At 33.7% G+C, this 22,580-nt stretch overlaps 1 protein-coding gene across 1 annotated transcript in view; it reads left to right on the forward strand.

The window, feature by feature from the left end:
- The first annotated feature begins 680 nt into the window (after positions 1-680).
- Positions 681-22,580, forward strand: part of CCHa2 (neuropeptide CCHamide-2) — a 33,764-nt gene continuing 11,864 nt past the window's right edge. Inside the window, exons 1-2 of the mRNA XM_028318564.1 lie at positions 681-756; positions 12,574-12,655. Coding sequence (XP_028174365.1) covers positions 12,586-12,655 — 70 coding nt within the window. The 5' untranslated portion in view covers positions 681-756; positions 12,574-12,585. The remainder of the gene's footprint in view (positions 757-12,573; positions 12,656-22,580) is intronic.

The raw sequence follows: 22,580 nt of genomic DNA on the forward strand, positions 1-22,580 counted from the left end.
TTTTTACTGTGATTTTAGCGCGTTATTATTTTTCTACGTGTGGGATGTAATGTAGTCATATGAGGGCGCAACCTTGGCATTAGGAGATTACGTTACGACTGCATAATGAAAAACATGTGAAGTCAACCTTACCATTAATATCTTCTTTTTTGTCAATTTTTGGGAAACAAACAATTTTCATACACGGATTCACACAAAAAATAGGACAGAAATCAGCAAAGTTTCCACATTTATAATGAGTACAGAATGCAGACTAAAAATTATTTTGATATTAAAATTTATCTATCTGAAAAGTGTCTTATAGCTTGACGTCATTTTTGCAATCGGCAGTACATTTTTACATCTTAAATTAATTAATGCTAAATACTATGTGTTGGTCTTTAAAATTCATAAAGTTTTAAAATTAGTTAATTCTTTTTATAAAAATAAGTGATGTAACCTAGTTGCTTAATATTTCTATAAAAATCCTAATGGTGACGTCATGTTTTTGCTAAACTCAATTCAAAAGCTCCAAAACTCACTGAGCTTTTGTTTCTCCACATACCCAAGCTTCAAGTCCCAAACTTATCTACTCCACACAAATCAGTTAGGGTACTCCTTATGGCGTCACGAAGCCCACGCACCGCTCTGGCCGTTGTAAGCTCTACGCGCATATAAGCTCGCGGCCCGCCCGCCCTGGCGCATTTAACACCGAGCCAGAAAGCTCAGAGTATGTGCCGCGGCTGCTAAAAGTATCAAGTATCACGAAGACCCAACGTAAGTAGCTTTGAACTCATTTCACTTATAAAAGTTATAACAGTTTTTCGAGTTTGAGAAGATGTTGTCGAGTTTCGGAAAGTTTTGGAAGTGTTTTTTTTTATAGATGTTACATTTAGTTAAATTTTAAAAAGGCTGAAGAAGTTAAAGCCCAAGTTTATATAATTTTACGGAAAAAGTTATAAATGCATATTATAAAGTTTTGAAATGACTACCGGACTAAAAAATGAATGTTTTTTTGTTGTTTTTCGGGGAAATTAAAAATAAATAAAATAATAAGCCACAATTCTTTCAACTACGAGTATACCTATTTTGATGTAAATAAAATAGTATTTAAAAGTTTTCATGATTTTCCATTAAATATCATATAATTACTAAAATTTATGGCTATGACAATGCGTTAAAGTTATTTTTTATAGCCCAACAGACTATGACTTTCCCGGAAATCTCGCCCGTAAATTAGCAATTTATTTAAACAAGTAAAAACTTACTCTTTTGATATCATTGTCGTGTAAATCTGTGTACGAAATTAAATTTTATTATTACACATATTATTATGCTACATAGCACACGGAAGTCCACGCGGTTGTGATTTCCGGCAGGGCAAATAATTTATGATACCTACACGATTAAAAAACTGCAAGTTCGATTTTTGGATATTTTTTATAAGATTTTGCAAGTGTCCTGAGTGAACAGGAATATTATCCTTGTGAACTTTTTTAAACCAATCACCACTCACTTTAAACTTTTTCCAAATCAGTTAAATACCATTGTGCTGTACTGACTTATTTGTTTTTTTTAATTTCTGAGGAAAATAAAGTTTTTCCGCTAATGTTGCACACTCTGCCGCCAATATCTTCCTTGAAGTTTTAACAAAACGAAAAACAAGAGCTTCACAATAATTCTGATTGTAAAATCAATTAAATTTAATCAAATATCGTTGCTATTCCTTTTAGATTTGAATAAACAACATGATCAGTATTTAATTTATAATTTCACTGTTAGATCAATTAAAGGCAGATTTTAAACGGCCTGAAACATAGTTAAAAGAACATTTTGTAGAAACAAGAATATAAGAAAATTAGTACTATTTAAATAAATAAAATATTCATAAATTGTGTTGTACAATAAAATATTCATAAAACAAATATTTCAAGCTTTATTTGTATTAAATGAAAGTCACCCACCTCCACAGGAGGCTAATCTCTACAAGTACCATTTGAAGGAATGCGGAAATCCAATTATTTCATGCTTTAAACTTAATTCACGAAAGAGCTTTGAGTTTTAAAATAACATTACTTAAATATTCCTTTTCAAAATTTTACCGGGTCACTCGCTAGATTAATATAAATTGAAATCAAGCTGCATATCAAAATAAACAAAACCTTTTGATCTTTGGGATATCTTTTCTCTGACAAATATACTTTTCATTTTCATATAGATTCTTCAATATTTAGACACAAGAATAGTTTGCATTGAGGCAAGGCAAAGCAATGCAAATAGGGTTGCCGCTTTGTAGATTTTAGCTCTAGTGTTGAAAGATTAAGTTGAAATGGGAAATAGTCCGTTTTAAGATAAAATAAGAAAAACTTTATTTGACACAAAAAGACAAAAAAAAAAGAACAAAGAGACTTAAAACTATACACGCATATTTTTGTGCCAAAAAGACGCCACAAGCATTATTCGAGCATTAATGTTTAGTAGCAATTTTGAAATTGTAAAAGGAATAAAAAAATAATCATTAAACTACTTGATTTTGAGTACCTATTTGGTACTTGATATAAATTAAATTGTTGCTTGATATAAAATAAAACATTCTTAGCATTTGATATAAAATTAAATTGATTTTCTGTTCAGTATGAGGATGTTTTTTTTTACTACGAGGAAGCTTTTGGCCTGTATCTCACCTGATGGTAAGTGACGATCAGGCCGAAGGTGGAAGCGAGCTTCACCCGGAATCCTCAACCACGGAGGATGTAGCCTTAAAAGAATCTAATGATAATTTACAAAAATATAGGAAACCGAATTATGAAGCTCCTTCTTTTTTAAATCCATTAATCCAAAGTAACTTAATTTTTTTTCAAATGCGTCACAACCTTATGAAAGATACTGTATACAATCGCAGAGTGCAGTCATTCAAAAATATACAGCGAGTACGATCAGCCGCTGCACCGCATAAAACGGCTCCAGAAACTATAATGTCTTATCTCCACAGCTCACTTCCTCCAGAATTACTGTAAGATCATTCAGACCAGTTCCATTTTACTGGTCATAGTACTGTAATCTTTACGTTGACAGTTTTTTTATTGGAAAAGTGGTTGGCTAGATTTGACGCAAAAAAATATGATTATTTTTTTGCGTCTATTAAAAATTCTTATTTTTAGTTTGCTAATAAAACTTCCAATTTGTATAGAGCATAAATAATTTTGCAAATGGTTTTTTGGAATTACTAATCTAATTCTTGTTTATTAAAGTTTTATGTTAACTTAGCAACTATAACTTTAACTTTAAAAAAAAAGGAAATACTTGCCTGGCTATTATTATTTATCAATTTAGATTGTATAGATATGAATCTGAAACTTTCAACAATGTTAAAGACGGTCACTCAAAAATGACACCTACAAATTATGTTATTTTTAGGTAAAATAATAACTCATAAAGAAAGGTGTTTGAAAAAAAAGAATTATTCTCATCAACATTACAAGGAAATTTATTGGAGCACTTGAGCAATTGGTTTAAGTGCAAAATATTCATGAAAATAAATGAATAATTCAGGTACTCAACATAATACGTTTATTTATACACCTCTGTAGCCTTTTATCTTGTTTCTTGTATATGATAATCGGACATAACAAATTAGAATATAACTATACGTTCAGATATTACCTATCCATCCATCTACACATCACCTCATCTTATTCTAAAAACATTTTATTATAAGTCATCGCCTACTTCGCGTAAAGGTGTTTGTAGAGTTAGTTTGAATTGGAATTATAAAAAAATATTTAACGCACCTGCCGCCCCCTTGTGGAAGATAATATCGTCAGTATCAAATTAAAATATTTTTTTGTATCTATAAAATATAGTTTTAAATAAGTAGGTATGTTATTTATGACGCACTTATTAACATCGGTTAGTTACATCCTTCTACTTTCTAACTTTTATTAATTTTACAAAAGCTTTCCAAAAACCTGTTACTACTATTTTTCAAATCATGCGGTTAAACCGAGAGGTTCTACATTAAATGTATTTCTTTACTTCAGTTGTTCCAGCTATTTCCCATTTAGTATTGAAGATTTTATTCATCTTTTCGTGCACTGGGGAATTGACTGGGAAATATCGTATTAGACTATGGAATAGACCTACACTTTGTTTCAAAGATATCACAAAAATAAACAAGACACATTTGTACCTACACTCGTTTTATTACTTAGATACAAACGCAAGTCTTAAAAAGCTAACTTTGATTTAGGGACGGCGTTGTATTTGTGAATGAACTAAAAAAATGAATGAACTATTAAAACATTTACCTATAGATCTTATTTATAAGTTTGAAGAAAAAGTGCTATCCATTGGAGTCAATTATCTTTATTAATGCAACGATAACTACCTATCAATTTTGTGATGGCAATAATTAAAACCTTTAGAGAATTAAATATGAAAAAAACTGAGTACCTGTGGGGAATCTCCGTCAGTATAATTGGAACAATTATTGACACCATAGCTCCTCACCTTGCATTCATTTTTAATACATGTATTGATCAAGGTTGCTTTCCTAGCTTAATGAAGTTAAGTAAAATAATTCCATTGTTCAAGGCTGGTGACAAATGTGACCCCTCTAATTTTCGACCGATTTCTATTCTACCAGTACTTAGCAAAATTTTCGAGAAAATTATTTTCCACCAACTTCTATCTCACTTCATTTTTAACAAATTATTACACAATAAGCAATTTGGTTTTACGAAAGGTAGAAGTACTACTGACGCTGGGGTAGCACTATTGAAACACGTCTTTGATGCTTGGGAGAGTAAAAAGGACGCTGTTGGTATTTTCTGTGATCTTTCAAAAGCGTTTGATTGTGTAGACCACCAAACCTTACTAAACAAATTGCGACATTATGGTGTTTCGAATAAGTCACTTGATCTGCTGAACTCGTATCTCACAGGCAGAAAACAAAAAGTTTGTATTAACGGAACTGAGTCTTCTGGAGCACCTCTTACTATGGGTGTGCCGCAGGGATCAATATTGGGACCTTTGCTATTTCTTATTTACATTAATGACCTTCCTTACTTTGTAAAAGATCTGTGTGATATTGTGTTATTTGCTGATGACACATCTCTCATTTTCAAAGTTGATAGAGGTAAAGTAAATTTTGACGATATTAATAACACACTCTCACAGGTTCTACATTGGTTCACTGTTAACAACTTATTGTTAAATGCAAACAAAACTAAGTGCATTAAATTTACCTTACCTAATGTGAGGCAGGTTTCCACGCAATTAATGGTGAAGAATGAACCATTAAATAGCATAAATTCCACAACATTCCTGGGAATCACTTTAGATGCTAAACTTCAATGGGGTCCTCATATTGAAACTTTGTCAAAAAGGCTCAGTTCGGCTGCTTTTGCAGTGAGAAAGATAAGGCAATTAACTGACATTGAAACGGCAAGGCTAGTATATTTTAGCTATTTTCATAGTATAATGTCATACGGCATATTGTTGTGGGGCTCAGCCGCGGACATTGAAACTGTGTTTGTTCTGCAGAAGAGAGCAGTGCGGGCCATTTATAACCTTGGACCCCGATTTTCCTTGAAAGATTTTTTTAAGGAAATAAACATACTGACAGTAGCTTCACAGTTCATTTATGAAAACCTTTTATATGTCCGCAAAAATATAGAGCAATTCACGAAAAAGAGCGATTTGCATAACTTTAATACAAGAAACAAAAATAAACTTGCCGTTCCAAATTTCAGATTGCATAAGATTGGTAATTCATTTATGGGAAAATGTATTAAATTCTTTAATAAATTACCACAAACTGTTGTAGAACTACCCATTCATAAATTCAAAGCACATATTAAAAGTACCTTAATGAAAAAGGGCTACTATAAAGTCGATGATTATTTAAAAGATAAAAATGTTTGGGATACGTTACTGCCTAGCTCGCATAAATATTTATAACTTTGTACATTTTAAAGCATGTAAACCTTTGAAAAAGAGGCTGACAATAGTGACTGAGTTTCTTGCGCTGCTTCTTCTCAGCACTGGCCCATTTATTGTCCTGAAGCAGTGGTAGGGTTAATACTGGGACGTGTAAAAGTGCTTTTTTTAAGCCTATTTACAGAAATAAATGATTTTTAATGAGAGTTTTGAGTTTTAATGAGTTTTAATGAGTTTTTGATACGTCTCCTGAGAACGGTACATCCTAAGTAACAAACAGCATGTGTGTGACCTTATCAAATAAAAATCTATAACGATTGATACCTACCTACATTGTCTACAGCCAAAAATCTTAAGTTTCTCGGTGCCTCGTTAGTAGTTGTTAAGTGTTATCATGGCTGTTTTCTTTTACTTCGATCACGTAAATCGTTGCTTGTCGAATATTTCACTCTTTCAATCGTCATAAGGGTAGTAAAACGGTAGTAAAACTTTACTTCGGTAAGATGGTACCTTTTGTGCATTACAGAGCATTATGGTAAATGAATGAAACACATAACGTTCTGTAATGATCAGTAAAAAAATTATGTCTCCTACGGATCCATTACCATACGAGTTTTAATAAGTTACTCAAACAATACGGCGTTTTTAGGATTCCGTAGTTAAAGTAGGAAGAGGTTTTGTTATGTTTATGTCAGTGTTTTATTTCACTTAGTCTATTATGATAATGGAGCTAAAACAAGGAAGATTTTAAAAGTTCTGTGTTCTTCTTTTTCTTAGGTACGAGTATGTCACAGAATGTTTTCTTTCTTTTTTTTAAGACTCACAGTCAGGCTTACACGCGTTTTCTTAAGAACGAAAAATAATGTTACAGTTTTTTGTAAAATACAAGAAAAACAAAATTCATAAAAACAAAAAATGAAATGTTAAAAAAAATCAAAGTTGTCAGTATCAATCGCGAGAAGTTTATTCGATTATCTTACGCCATTGAGGTGTTCGAACCAATTTGAAACTTTCTATGAGGATGTTTGAACAATTTGGAAACCTCGATGAAGGGTACGAAGTTATGGTGGTCTACCATGATGGGGGTTAAGGGTGTGAGTCGATTAGAGCACGTCTAAAGACATCGGAAACTTGCGGGATCTTAATAAAGTATCAGTGTGTGACTTTAGGTTATAGTACTTTAAGGCTTATACTTTAGCTTATACTTTACCTTTCAAGTTAAAGTATAAGCTAAAGTATAAGCCTTAAGTATCATTTTACGAAAAATTACTTTCGATGTGTTTATTTTAGGTAAAACTCGATGTACAATTATTTGATAAGTACAGTCTGTTTTGTAAGGAAGAATAAGTAGTGTAATAAAATAATAAAGGAAAAATAGTAGTCAGCTCTTTTGTGGCCTGTTTGCTAAAAAGCAGTCCCTTTCCAGAAAACAAAGCGCGACGACAATTTGTTCGAAATAAAGAAAAAATCATTATAATAATGCAAGAAAACGTTTAATCAACTATCTAACTCTTACTTTGATTTAGTTCTTATGTATGTAAATGCCGTATCCCGTTTTTTATTTACATTCCCTGAGGATACAGACATGTTATTGTGACACGTTAAAGTTATGGAATCTAGACTCGTCATTTTAGTGCATTTGTATCTTTTATTCATCGCCTCAGTGTATGGAGCATCATTTAGTTTACTGCCAGCGGGATTGCTCTGTCAAATATACAGTGCAAAGTCTACAATATGACTTTTGGTGGACACTGCTAAAGAATCGTAAATTCATGAACATGGCTCAAACACGTAGCTGAAGAATTGTAAAAATATTTTTTTTTGCTATTATTTCAAAGGTAGGGGAGACCGAGGAGAGTTGCGACTTTTTTTATTTACTAGTAATTTGTAGCAATTACTATTAGCTCCTCGTGCTAAGCTAAATATGCTTGTATCACAAGTGAGCTCACCACAATAGTTGAGTCGATTTTTTGGAACTTATTTACTAGGTATTAGCGAGTTCCTAACAGAGCGCGTTTTTTAGTTCAAGTCTCGAGCTATCAAATGCGCGCTGTTGCGAGATCGCTGATAGTTAATAGGTTTCCAAAAATCGACAATGTCACAACTCTCCTCGGTCTCCCCTAATAAAAGTCTAATGTAGGTTTCTCAGCTAATGAAGTCATTATAAAATAGAGTACCTATGCGGGGATATTATTTTACCTGACAGGTACTAAGATTCGGCTTGCCGCTTTATAATTTAACTGGCAACGAGCAACTGCAGTATAATTTAATAACGACAAGCGTTAATGGCAATCTATTATTAAAGAGGAACTGGATAAAGTTCTGAAACATAACTCCCTAAACTTGAACATGATGCAGTAACGTCATCAAGTATCAAGATAATTTAATTTGACAATAGGTAATTTTAAACTTTTGAAATGTAAGTATTTTTTTAAAGTTTAAAATTTTCCCACAAGACATTGCGGTACAGACAATGTAGTTTTTGTTTTCTGTAACATGGCTAGGTTAATTACTCTATGTAATTTTGTATAAGTAATTACTGTTTCTAGAATGTCACTAGTATAAATAATAAATATAAGCGTGGACTCCGTATTACGTCCCAAAAAATTCCTAGAGGACATTGTTTGTTTCTTTGGTACTCGTATAATTATTTCTTATATTTTTAGCTACGTGTATGTCTGATATTAATTTGTTTTAGTGCGGGAATTTTCCTATTTTCTTGATATTGGGTATTTTGTAGGACAACGATCAAACTGTCTATTTGTAAATCTTTAGCACAAATCTTGTTGTTTCTGTAAATATTTTAAGCGCGTGTGTTTCAGTCTGTCAAAGAAATAGAAATCCAGATCCCTTAGGATCTGTAGTGGTGGGGAATATAAGATTCAGTTCCGTTGGGAATACACAGTACAAGTATTTTAGGTTTGAAAGAAGCATTATTATTATTAAGTTATAAATGCGAAATGTATTGTGTCCATGGCTTGAAAAAATTGCACTTCTGAACAATGAACAATATGAACATAGTTTTCACTCCTAGACAATTATTTGTAAGCGGACCCAGAAGGAGGTCGGTGTATGTTGTAACCTCTGTGCCAAAACTTTAAAAAGAAACCAAAATGCGAAAACATTGCAGTAAATTCAAATTTCGAATTTGTGGTCCAAGAAAAACAACAAACAAACAATTAAACTTTTTTGTTACCTATCGCTTTTCAACTTGAAATTAAGAAGGCATCATTTTTTATCAATTCAGCCAGCATTTTTAAAGACCAAACGTCACATTTGTTTTCTCTCGTGATTAAAAAACTAAGTTTGAATTCCGAGTTTGTGCCAGTATTTGACTGACGATGTCGTCTTGCCGCTGGTAATCAAATCTTCGTGGAGCCCGCAGCGCTTGGGGCGTCAGATACCGATCCGCTTGTCGTCAATGGACTGGACTGGCCAGTGTAGGTTGGCCTCTGCAATGCCCAATTATTTTAGAGTCATAGTTAAAATATTTTTGTATACTGAACATTGAAGTGGAGAGCTATTGGGGAGATGGCTCGCTACTGGAAAAATAACCTAAACAAATCTTCCACTAAAACTGTTCCATCGCAACATATTCAGCTTAATCAAAGTCAAATGAAATGTGAAATTTGTAGCATTTTGTTGCAAATATTTAATGTAACAATTAGTTCAGTTCTTGTTACTGTGGTTACATTGTTGTTAAAGCTTTAAGACTCGGGATGAAAAAATAATTGCTTTAGCGAGCCAAAAAGATATAAGATTCTTTACTTCAGCAACAATTAGGTTTTTCATCTTACTTATTTAAACTTTCGCGTTCTATTACAATTTAAATAGAGTTTGACAGCTTTACATGTAGGTTGTGTTGCTTATGAGAGCGGTTGTAGAAACACAGCCGAAACAGCAAGCTGTAACTAGTCACGTACTGTTCATGTCAGAGCATGAAAAACGATGTACTTATCTTTATTTCCATTACTATGTTTGAGATTGAATCGACTTTTTCTTCGTCCTGTAATATGGATCATAAATAACTTACAATTTTTTTTTCTATTTTAATTACTATGTTTGAGACTTAATCGACTCTGAATCTTAAGTTTACTTCTGTAATACAGTCCTAAGATTACCCACTGGAGGTCTCCACGTGCTGGCCATCGTCCGAATGTGTTACTTCGTTGTTTTGCGTCCTAATTACATCTGAGGACTGCTCGTGAAATTTCATTCAGGACCAAGTGTTGCCATGTTTCATAATTCGATTTGACTTCAGAAGCTGGACTTTGATATGCATTTAAAGCGTAATTTTCACGTTGTTTACAGGGTTTATAGTAACATTATTTTCAACAAATAAAATGGCCGTTAATTTATTATTACAGCGAAATTAGTTTGGAGTGATTGCTGATTGATTTTGTATTAAACAGTTTTATTAATTTTGGGGAAACGCTTGTTCAAGCATGCCAATTTTACAATAAATTAGAGAAGGTTTGAATTGAAGATTTTCTCCTGTTTACGATTTAGATTAAAATGAAACAGTTTTACTCGTACATACCAAAGATTCAAACTTTTGTTTTTTTAACTGAAGAATAAACTAGTCATTTTGACATAATAATATTTCCCATACTGAAACTGTCAATGTGCCAAACTTATTCCTTCAGTTAGGCTGAATTGCACCACCTAACTTTAACGGTAACAATGACGATAACCTGTGCTTTTTGTATGGAGTTTGACAGCTTTTTGACGTTTGTCAAAGTTAAAGTAAGATGGTGCAACCCACCCTTAAAATTTATTTGACGATTGAAAAATCAACAAGGTTGTTAAAATAGATGAATACCGATTTGTTTGTTTACATAGGTACTTTGGTGCTATATAAAATTGCATTCAGTTAAATATGCCACATGCAGCGACCATACATGATAGAGGCGTGAATAGCGGCGCATTGACACAGATCCAACTTTTACGATAAAAAGTTCGAGTGACTCACATCACGTCAGCCTTCAATACCAAAGCCCACATCAGTGCGGAATTCAATAGCTATTATACTGACATATGAAATGACTGTTTATTAGAGTTTCTTTAATGTTATTAGTTTTGAAATAGCATTGTGAAAATGGTTTTTAAAGCAAACGAAAATAGCTATTAGCAAGAAAGACTTTAAAAACCGTGACTTAAAAAAAGAGAATTAAGGACCTTTATAGGTACTTATTTGCACACAAAATTAAATAATTATCAGAATAAAAATTAAATATCAACTAGATGAGACGGTGAACGTCGTACGGTATGTTCATTAGAAAAAATAATAATTCTAACAGTGAAATATTTTTTCAAATCCGTCCAGTAGCTTCAGAGCATAGGCTCGAAAAAGATTTGTTTTTTTTTTGTATTGAATAGTCATTACAAAAAAAAAACAAATCTTTTTAGGTTAACAATAGTGTATATTGTTTATTCATTTAATAATGTACTACTAGTTGGTCTATCTATCACCTGAGATGAACTGTAGTTCTGAAGTTCGCCTCAACTTTGGTCTTAAGTCTGCACGTCCATCTTAATACCACGTCTTAATTACTCGACTAGAGTAACACTACGTATTAATAAACTAAGCACTCTCTCATACCAGTGTAGAGAGTGATTTCTGGAGTGCAATACAAAATTATTGAACCGTCAAATTAAATAACTGTGAAGTTGTAATTCGATATTATCTGTTTATAACTTTAAGAAATTATGTTCTGTCGTCATCAATGTTGTACCTTATTCATAGTTATCTTAATACTTGAAGTTAAATGACTTACTTACTTGACTTTAGGTCCTATGTCCCCTAGATGGGGCAGAGGGCGTCCACAACAGTCTTCCATCGCGTTCGGTCTTGAGCTTCGCGTTTGATCTCGCTCCAAGTCTTGCCGATTTTCTTCGCCTCGTCTGCTAAGTACAGTGCGCCGCCAAGTTTGATTAAAGTTAAATAGTGGTATAAAATCACTAAGCTTGTTAAAACCATAGTAAAGTTTAAGAGCCAAAGTATTTTTGTGGTTTGCCAACCTCTCCATAAATAGTAATTTATGAAGTTCGTTAACAATTTTGAAAATGGCAACATTTGCGTCGCAACTCCTTTTGAAGTGTTGCCAGAATAATTATAATAAAAGTACAAATGAATGACGCGAAGACCCGAGTGTTTCGGCCTCTAACATCAAAGTTGACATTCAACAAATGGTTGGTCCTATGATTTCTTTAAGTGTTATTGTTTACTTTTTATTGTTCATTTTGTTGTAACAAAAAGGTCGGATAAGGCACGTGTTACGTTGTGTACTTAGTAACTTATTTATACAATTTTAATCGATTAGTGAGCTCTTGTTACTCTGCGTACCAGATAACTCAGATTTTAAGGCTATTTTATTCTTATTTTTATTTAAAAACAAATAGTTAAACGTAGCTGAATACCACAAATTACATAACAATAAAAAGTAAAATTAATAAAAATATTGATACAGGACAGCTAAACTATGTGAAGGTTTTCTTGACTTTAGATAAGACAGTTAATTTCAGTTAACGGCTAACACTTTTCGATGTAGGAATTTTCACTTTTGTTTAGACTTTAAAGGCTCTAAAAAACGTTACATGTTTAATGTTATTTTCATAGAGTTTCTTTTCTTATGCTTTTTTCAATTGTTTCAGTACTTACATAAAATGGCTCAAACCTGTTTTGCGGTTACCATCCTGGCGGTCCTGCTACTGGCACAAGGCATCGCAGCCAAACGTAAGTCCTATTTTAAGTACATACAACGGCACGTCAACTAACACTGTGATTTTACACTAAAAATGTAAGTCTGATATGTTGTTGTGTGCATAATATGCTACGAGCTACGGAACTACGAGTGTACTTCATTTATCCTTACTGTGCTACGAGCCACGAAACTACGGGTACACTATCCTTGCTGTGAAACTACGGGTACCGTACACCACGTCATTATTATTATCCTTGCTGTGCTACGAGCTACGAAACTACAAGTACACTACATAATATCCTTGCTGTGCTACGAGCTATGAAACTACGAGTACACTACATTTATCCTTACTGTGCTACGAGCTATGAAACTACGAGTACACTACATTTATCCTTACTGTGCTACGAGCTATGAAACTACGAGTACACTACATTTATCCTTACTGTGCTACGAGCTACAAAACTATGAATACACTAGCATAATATCCTTACTATACTACGGGATACGAAATTACGAGTTCACTATATTCCTTACTGTGCTACGAGCTACGATACTACGAGTACACTAATCCTTACTGACTACGGATGCGCGCGCAAGCGTGACTTGCGTTCACAAGACTCGCACGAGTCGAATTTTCAATTCGCGCGTGCCTTATAGATGCACTGTCTTGGCTGCTAGCAGAGTAAATACAAATGAGTAGGGCGTCTTCATAGAAACGCACCGAGCGCGGTTTGTATGTGAGCGCGCCAATACGTATGCGGCGCGCACGCACACTGACAAAATTCGGCGCTAGTATCTCTATGATTCTACGCGCGAAGACATTCGCGGCGAATTCGCCCTCCTGGACAAGGTTTAAAAGCGCTAGTTCCCAACGAGTCACACCTAAACGAGTAACACTGTTATTAGTTGAGGAAAAAAAAATCCCATGCAGTCTCACCCTTACTCGTGAACCTGTATTATCTTACCATATACTTTAGATTACTTAATAATACAGAAATTGGTTCGTGCATATTGTTAATTTTATAATTGAGTTAACTTCACTCGTGTAATACGAGTTGATTGTTTTTATAATGTTTTATTAATATTAAACAAAACTTTGTTTGTTCACATTAAGTAAAGTCACCATAGTAGATTTCTTGCGACTCTATTATTGCTGTGACTTGAAAATAATATGTCATATTTATTGTACTAATTACCAGTCACCCTGTATTACCGGCCGCCCGCGACTTCGTACGCGTGGATCCCGTTTTACCCCCTTAGTTTCGTAAAATCCATTCTTAGTGAGTACCTACGTTCTAAAAGGAACCCCCATGCAAAATTTGAGACTCCTAGCACTTGTAGTTTCTGTATTTTGTGATGAGTGAGTCTGTCAATCAGTGACCTTTCGTTTTTATAGATATCGATGTAAAATACAAAATCTTTAGGCGATGCACAAAATATGCCAATGCTCTTAATGAATTTGGACATGTCTGAAATGAAATATTAAAATATACGCACGCATTCCCCACAATATGTACTTAAGCCAGAGCATCAAGCCAGGCGTCGGGTGCGGTCAAACATTGCGGTCTGATCGGACCTTCCCCGACCGGATTACTTATTTGACCGGTTAAAACGCGTGTTAACCCTTTGTCAGGATAAGCGGGGAAAACATATTGCGTTTGGTTGTCTTCATTAAAAAAGAAAACGTTAGATTGAAAAGCCACTGGCTGGAAACAAATGTTGAGTGAAAAAATAAGCGGGGTTCTTTTTTGTCCGACCTTTTTGGGTAACGCAAGCCTAACGATTGTTTTTTTTATTTTGGGAATACAGCCTCCTTGAATACTTAATTTTTTTTATATCTTATGGCTTCGTGCGATTTGCCAGTGTCAAGTAATATTACTATATTATTTAATAATTCAAAAAAGTTTTGCTGCGAACATTCTTGATTCGAATTTTTGAACAAAATGCAATCAAACTCATCGAATTACAATAATATCAGTGTGCTATTTACATTTTTTAAATTCCTATCATAATAATAAAAAAAACTAATAAGATTCACTGCATGAAATACACAAGATTTTTCGAAATTTTCATAATATTATTCAAGAAATAAATGAAAATACGTAGCTTAGAATTTCCATATTCAATTACGATTTGTGTTGATGTGTCAGCTATAGAGGATCATCTATGGGACACGTCCATTGAGGATTCAATCTAGTTTCTAGTGGAAAGTTTTAATTAACGTTGTTCCAAAATTCACATGGCCAGCCGGGCCTATTTTCCGTGCATAACATACACTGCTGGTTCTAGATAATTAAGTTCTAGTCTAATAATAAACATCCTTCATTTTCTATCGAAAATTACTGAGAAAGGAGTAATTTTCTTCCCATTGCAAGTATTTGTTCGTGGTTATTTGACTCTGAGAATAGATTGCCTTTTTATAATCTACATAAATGTAAGAAAATATAATATTCTTGTAATAAGTGTTTAATCAGTGTATTAATAATTCAATCTCCCAAAACTTTTCAATGGATCACTTCGATGTCTTTCCTCCTTCCTTATAATAAGTACAAATTTTCTCCAAAATGTTTGGATACTAAATATAGTTTAATAAAAAAGATACACTTATCTTGGGAACGTAAAAAAGTTATAATTTATTTGGCAATAAATCAAAACTAATTGAGTAGGTTTCCGAAATAATAGCACAAGTACGAATAATGAAAACTCTATACCTTGTCATGATATAGCAGAAAAATGTGTCTATCTACGGGAAAGTTTGTTTTTGAATCTAAGTTTACAAAGTGGTATGAAATTAATGAGTTTTTACCTCATTTCTCGAACTCATTCATTACTTTTACCTCACTTCTCCCGTTTACTGGCGCGCAAAGGAATAATGTGTAGTCGGCTTTCGGCACCCTTAAAAAGATATCAACTAATACGAGTGGAGGCATAAACAAGATTTAGCGATAGGCCACGTCGACCTGGCTGAACGACATGTTATTCTAGCAGAAGGGCACTTGTTTTCAGTTGTTTTCCGATTTTCGTAGCGACACAAGTTGTGTTCTTGTTGGAGAGAAGTTGAGCTAAAAATACATTGATGGGTGAATAGGCATTATTGGATCATTGATGGTGGAGTAATAGTCTCTCATAATAAAAAATCCCTTACAAAAAAGGAATACTAAACTTTCTGGGCTTGAACTTGAAATTTTAGGCAAACATAATTGTGTTTTTTTAAATTGTTCTACTTAATTAAGTTTTAATTATAACATTGAGTTAATTGTTAACATGGTAAGATGATAAAAGTCTAAAAATATTAAATTAGGCAACTAATTTAGTATGTCTCAGATGCTGCTCACCTTGCGAGCTCTGAAGGATAATTTCGTATAGACTGAGCCTAAATTACTAAAAAGGTGTACTGCGTAGTCCAATAAAATCCGCACAAACAAACGCCACGCAATAATCACTATTACCAAACAACTGAGCATGACGTCAGGCGATTGAAACACTTTTGTACGTCACTATGACGGTGGTGATGACGAAACTTTGTTTTGAAGAGTTGCCGAAAGCTGAAGACGGACAAAAGTATCTAAAGTTACTATTGAACAACAAGGATTATGAACATTTAAAAATGTTTCATGTCCTTTTCCTGAATCCCGCTTTAGTTATAGAATAGAGACATCAAGTTATGTATGATAGTTGAACCTGTTTAAATTTTCCCTTTTGTTTATTTTTGTAAAGTTTCAAGGTATAGTCTAGGCTTCTTTAAGCAAATCTATATCTGTAGTCCTTCTATTTGTCTTCAAATGTACTCAGCGACTTAGTTTTGACTTATGTTTACGGGCCCAGGTCAAAGCGTTTGTTTACACGCCGCTTAAACTTTAAGCCCCGCTTCTGCCCCGCTGTTTCCCCACCTGCAATAACTACAACTCACAATCATTTGCCTTAAGTTCGGAATGGTAATGAGGGCTAAGTTACCTTGTCAAAATAGACAACTTTAGTAGGATAATTGTAGGCAATTAATACGTTGTGGTTCTTGGAATATCGCCTTATTAGGACGTTGGATTTTCCAATCGAAGGTTCCCGCATGGGACATGCGAAGTGGGGGTGAGCCATAGTACTAAATAACAAGGAAAAAGTAGAGGTAAATATAAGATTTTTCAAGAAGCACGTACAATTTTCACATCAACATTTATCTTCAAATTAAGTAAAAGAGCTTAATTAAAAAGCTCTCACATTTCGAGGGCTCAAGGGGTTTCTTGCTAAAAGTATGTAAATTCCTAAAATCAGGAGTCAGAGATGTTTTATCTACAGGATGATATGTTTCTAAAATGTGTACATGCTTAAAGAAGGTTTTAAAAGGTGTAACATTAAAACCAAAAGGAGAGATTTTCGAAAATAAAAGTAGATTGAAATTAAACATTTCTCATAAAGATTAAGAAGTTGTGTTTGAATTGTAAAGTCAGCCCTTTAGGGAAAATTGTCAATAAAAGTCATTCTACAGGCTTATAACTTCTTTTACTTACACAACCCACAGAATGGTTGTTAACTTTTCTGTTACAATATTAACTCTTCATTTAACAATGATTTTAACATCATCAGAAGAACAAAAGCGCTTGATTCTGAATAAAAACAAATTCTATTGAAAGTTCGATTCAAAGGCGAAACCACAGTTGACTTTTGAGACAGTAGGAACGGTTATAAGTACAGTTGACAGCATATTAGACTATTCATTTTCGTTGAAAAGTAGCTCTTAATACAACTACGCAAGATGCCACAATGTTAAGCTTGATTTGCTCGTCTGTACAAATATTGAAATAATGGTCTCAATACTTTTGTATTCGCATTTTCACATTGTTATTGATTAGTTACACTTTACAAATTAATATTTTAAAACAATTATAAGTAGATGCTTTTGAGTTAGCATAGAATATGCATGAATGGATCTTTTGTTACTTGGTTCTTCTTAACACAAAAACTACTGGACGTATTTTGATAAATTCTTACAGTATTAGGTATAATTTATTATCAGAATAGCACACAGGCTATTTTGTACACGAGGGCGAAGTCGTGGTCAGAAGCTAGTACTTGATTGCCCCTATAAATAAATTGTAAACTATTTTAGATTTTAGAGCACCTGTTATTAATAGACCAATTTAAGTGCTTAAACTACCACCCACAGTCGAGCTTTGCAACATTTCTAAGGGAAAATTTGTAGAATTCATTGACGCAAATATCTACAATGTGACAAAGAAATCGAAGAAATCCGGTAAAATTGCGAAAATTGATGTCATATGTATTTCCCACTTGGCCCTCCCAATAATTGTCCCAAATATTGCTTACCCTGCCACACTTCAGGAGTCCTAAATACTGAATGGACTCGTTTGATCGGCTCAAGTGAGAAGAAATCGTCAACCTTTTTCAGACTTGTTTTGAAATAATGACTATATTGTTAAGGTAAGTATTGTTATCGATATATTTCATCTCAAAAGATCAAAAGGTCTTAAAAAAAGTTCATAAAATCAATGCCTATGCTTCTTCTCAACACAGGCCTATTTATTGTCCCGAAGCAGTGGTAGGGATAAAATTATAAGCGCGTGAATATAAGCGCTTTTTAAAAGCCTATTATCAAGAATAAATGACTATTATGACTTTTATTATAAATACCTAAAACGCAGCGTGGAACGTTCATTCACAAGGTGAATCCATAACCTCATAATAATTTATTTATTTATTTATTTACACTTTTGCACATACAACTGTACAGTGGCGGACTTAATGCCAGGTGGCATTATCTGCCAGTCAACCACAGGTCGAGCAGAGAGACTAAGGCGGTGTAATAAATATGACGTTTAATGAATATACTTACATAGCATTAGATAAAATAAATAACATACGAATACATATTAATATAATAGACATACACCTAGATACATAAACATAATAATAATATTGGCGTACACATAACACCTGTCAGAGATAAGAGAAAAAAAAAAAAAGTTTTAGTCTTTGAAATAGTTGCGCAGAGCCTTTTTGAATGTAAATTTGGAGGTTGCTTTTCGCAAACTCGCCGGAAGGCCGTTCCAGAGAAGTACTGCTGAGACTGAGAAGGAGTTAGACATGAAGCCGGTAATAATAATATAGATAACAGGAGGGCGCTACCAACCGGGCGATGTGGAAACCATTGGGGTAGTGCTATGTCAAGCTGTGGACGTCTTTGTAGCTGAAATTATGATGATGATTTTTTTTTCTCTTAATTTGGGACAACAAACAGTTACATTGAGGACTTATGTACTAAATCTTAATAATTTGAAATTTTTTTAACAATGCAACCAGCACCATTGTCCACAGATAGGATCTAAAGTAGTAAATTGCAGTGCTTCAACAAAATTAAACTATTACTTTCTTAATGTGTAAATGATGTTAGGGTTGCGGCAAAGTTTTACAGTACAGTAAAATTCGGCAAGCTACAAAATGCAAAAGAATAAACGTATGATTAACGATGATGAATAGAAATAAGAGTACTTAATGTCTGCTGTCCTGCTCGTCTATTGTGGCAACATGAAACAACTAGTCAAAAGCCGCTTATTAGCTGGCACAAACAAATTGGACAAAGACTCAAATTAACATTTGCCAGCGACTTTTGGATTCTAGTTTGTCTGTGGAATTTCAAACTTTCAAAGCTCATGTAGGAGGCTTTTCTAAAGCGAAAAGTTTATTTTTACAATATTTAAAATCTAATAATAGACACGTAATCTATACTATCTATAACTAATCTATACTAATATTATAAATGCGAAAGTAACGCTGTCTGTCTGTCTTTCTTTCACGCCCAAACCACTGAGCCGATCTTGATGAAATTTGGCATAGAGATAGTTCGAGTCCCGGGAAAGGACATAGGATAGTTTTTATCCCGGTTTTTGAAACAGGGACGCGCGTGATTAAATTTTTCAGTGACAGACAAAATTCCACGCGGGCGAAGCCGCGGGCGGAATGCTAGTTGTATATATGTATTTCCGTTTACTATACATATTATATTTATAAAGTAACTATTACTTAAGGTGACTGACACTAGTAATTACTTTAAGATTCATGAAATAACACTTCATAGCATTAATTAGAGGAGTTAATTGAAGTACTCATTAATTTGTTCAAACCTGAGACGTAGGTTTGAACAAAATAATGATTATTATCTTTATTGGTGACACCCATGTAAGGTTATTTCTATAATTATAATGGTGAAAGTCCCCCTCTATAATTAAAATGGGTTGAAAATTACTTAATTTATCAATAAAATTAATTAACTGACATATTTCAGTAACTCATTTAGGCATGTTTGGCTATAATATCAATAATTGGAATGTAGGTATAAAGAGTTTACAAGATTATCCTTTAAAACTGTCATTTTGGTAAAAAGTTTTGAACTTCATATCGTGTAATTCTCAAAGGAGACCGTGTATGTCCATTAACGTTAATTTTAACGTTTATTGCAATAAGTCCGGCACTTTTACTTTTAAATTACAACATTTTGACACTTCTCAGCAAGTGATTAAGGTTCATTTTGCAGTTAAAAGGTAAAGGGACACTTGGGGATGATTTTAAATAAGTTTTTGGCGGTTTCACCTTCATTTGTTTTGATTTGTGAAAATGAACATGGAGTGAGACGTTAACTTAATAATTATGTAAAGGGTTAGGAAAATTTCGTTTTTAAAATAAGAAAAGAAAAGCTAGTTATACGTTAGGTAAGCTATGTTTAGTTTAAAATAGTCCACATGCACGTGATAATTGGAAATTATAACAACAATAGTTAAACTAGACAAATAATTTAGTTGGGGTTGTTTTTATTAAGTGCGAGAATTGTCAAAATCAAACAGTGGATTGAAATTATGTTACTTGCCTAGATACGAATAAATTTTACTGTAAACTGCTTTTCAGTATCTTACCAATTTAAAATATAATTGAATCATAAAGTTCTCCGATATATTTATTTCTTAAAATATCAGTAACTACATAAACTATTTAAGTACTGACCTACTTGATAGATTTTAAGTAGTAAACATTTATAGCTCTAAAACAGTGCAGCTTATTGTTCCATTTGTCTAAACCCAAGGCTGAAAAAACGAGAAAAACATAGCATGCAACAAACATTTAAAAAAGTAGAGTTCTAAATTCAAAACGAATGAAGTTTGTGTTTTGTTCTCTTGCCGGTTCCCGTAGTAACGCTGTAAGTGACGTTTCTCAATTAAGCGGGAAAAACGAAGCTTATGACCCCCTTTGTGGCTGCGAATTCGCGTCGGCGACATTTTGTTGCGGTTTCTTTGCACTGAATATGGTAACATTATTACTGCAACCAAAAAGGAGTTAATTGTTTCATGAGGGGAGAGAAAATGCAGGTGGTTTTGTTTTAAATGGGTTAGTTAGTATAAACGATATTAAAGGAACTACTATATTAGAGATTGAGAGATGTAGTTACTTGGTTTTTACTGGTGATAGATTTTTTGGAGTCGGATAAACTTGATTAAATTCATAGAATACTAAGTTATGCAAATAGCCGTGGTTGGGCTTAAGAGCTATTTTTCCCTACGGGCTATTGGAAACCAAAGTGCGCCTCTCAATACGGGGTATTTTTACGCTGTGTCTGTTTGCTCCACTTTACATCAAGATATTTTAAAAAGTATTAGACTTACGGTAGTTTCATTCATTTGAAAGTTTCATAATTACATTCGTATTTTACATTTCAAATCGTGATTGAGTATTGGCTTTGCCAAAACAACAATAGATGTCATCCGTATTGAGAAGTGACTTTTGACTAGGCATCAATAGGTGCCTCCCGAAGAGAAAAGGTTATTTAAAAGTTGTGATGTAAGTGAAGTGATGCACGTAATTTTATTTATAAACTAGCTGACCCGGCGAACTTTGTTCCGCCTTAATGGCAATAAATAAGCAGACTTTTTTTTATTTCGAACGGGATAAAAAGTATCCTATGTCCTTCTCCTGGCTCTAAACTATCTCCCTGACAATTTTCAGCTAAATCGGTTCAGCCGTTCTTGAGTTATAAGTGGAGTAACTAACACGACTTTCTTTTATATATATAGACTAAGTGCCTCTTCCATCACTATAAAGGCAGAAACTGTTATATGCACATAAATACTTCTTAATATGTCAAGTAGGAAGTAAACTATAACTGGTACAAAATAAGCCAGTCGGAGCAGCACAATCCAGGTGGTCTTAGTTAACCGCCTCTCGATGTACCTAGACTTGATTCAAGCAGCAACGCACACAATAACCTAACCCAACAGTGGTTTCGCCATTGTATTTGTTAGTGCGAGTAAACACAGGCCAGGTCGTGTAACGAGTTATGCAAGCAGCCTCAACGACCAAGTTAGCGCCAACCCTAATGCGTGGTTGGAGCAAACAAGGAGGTCTAAAACACTACGAAATTACGACCAAAAGTCAATTCAAACTCAAGTTACCGTAGTAGGCCGTATAGAACCGTATCCTAGAGCCAAAGAAGAAAAAAACTGTGTCCTAATCCCTAAGCTTTACTACTTGTTTTAGGCCAGACTGAACTGACGCTCATGGTCATACAACTATTGAAATAAGTCAAGAAAAGTTTCGACCTGTAATTGCTCTAACAACTATTGGTATTCAACCAATTAGTTGAAGATGTAATAACAAGCTTAAAAATTTTGATTGTCGTTACTAAAAATGTTGATTGAAAACTTCGCACGAAATAATCGTTTGAAGTACGCCAGACTAACTAGCCAGGGGGGACAACAGTGGGTCTAGACAAAGTGCACATTATAATCGTAAACCAGTCGAAAAGTGGTCGAAAAGCTTTTTTTTTGTATGGAGTTTTGACGGATTCGATCAAAAAGTGCATTATGTCTAGACCCACAGGACTGCACTAAATAGTCAAATAATCATGGTCATGACATTATTGACATACTAATGAATCACGAGAGGACATAATCATCCTTA

The sequence above is a fragment of the Ostrinia furnacalis genome, unplaced genomic scaffold (assembly GCF_004193835.3).
Source record: "Ostrinia furnacalis isolate ACB-3 unplaced genomic scaffold, ASM419383v2 OfSCF6932, whole genome shotgun sequence".
NCBI lineage: Eukaryota > Metazoa > Arthropoda > Insecta > Lepidoptera > Crambidae > Ostrinia > Ostrinia furnacalis.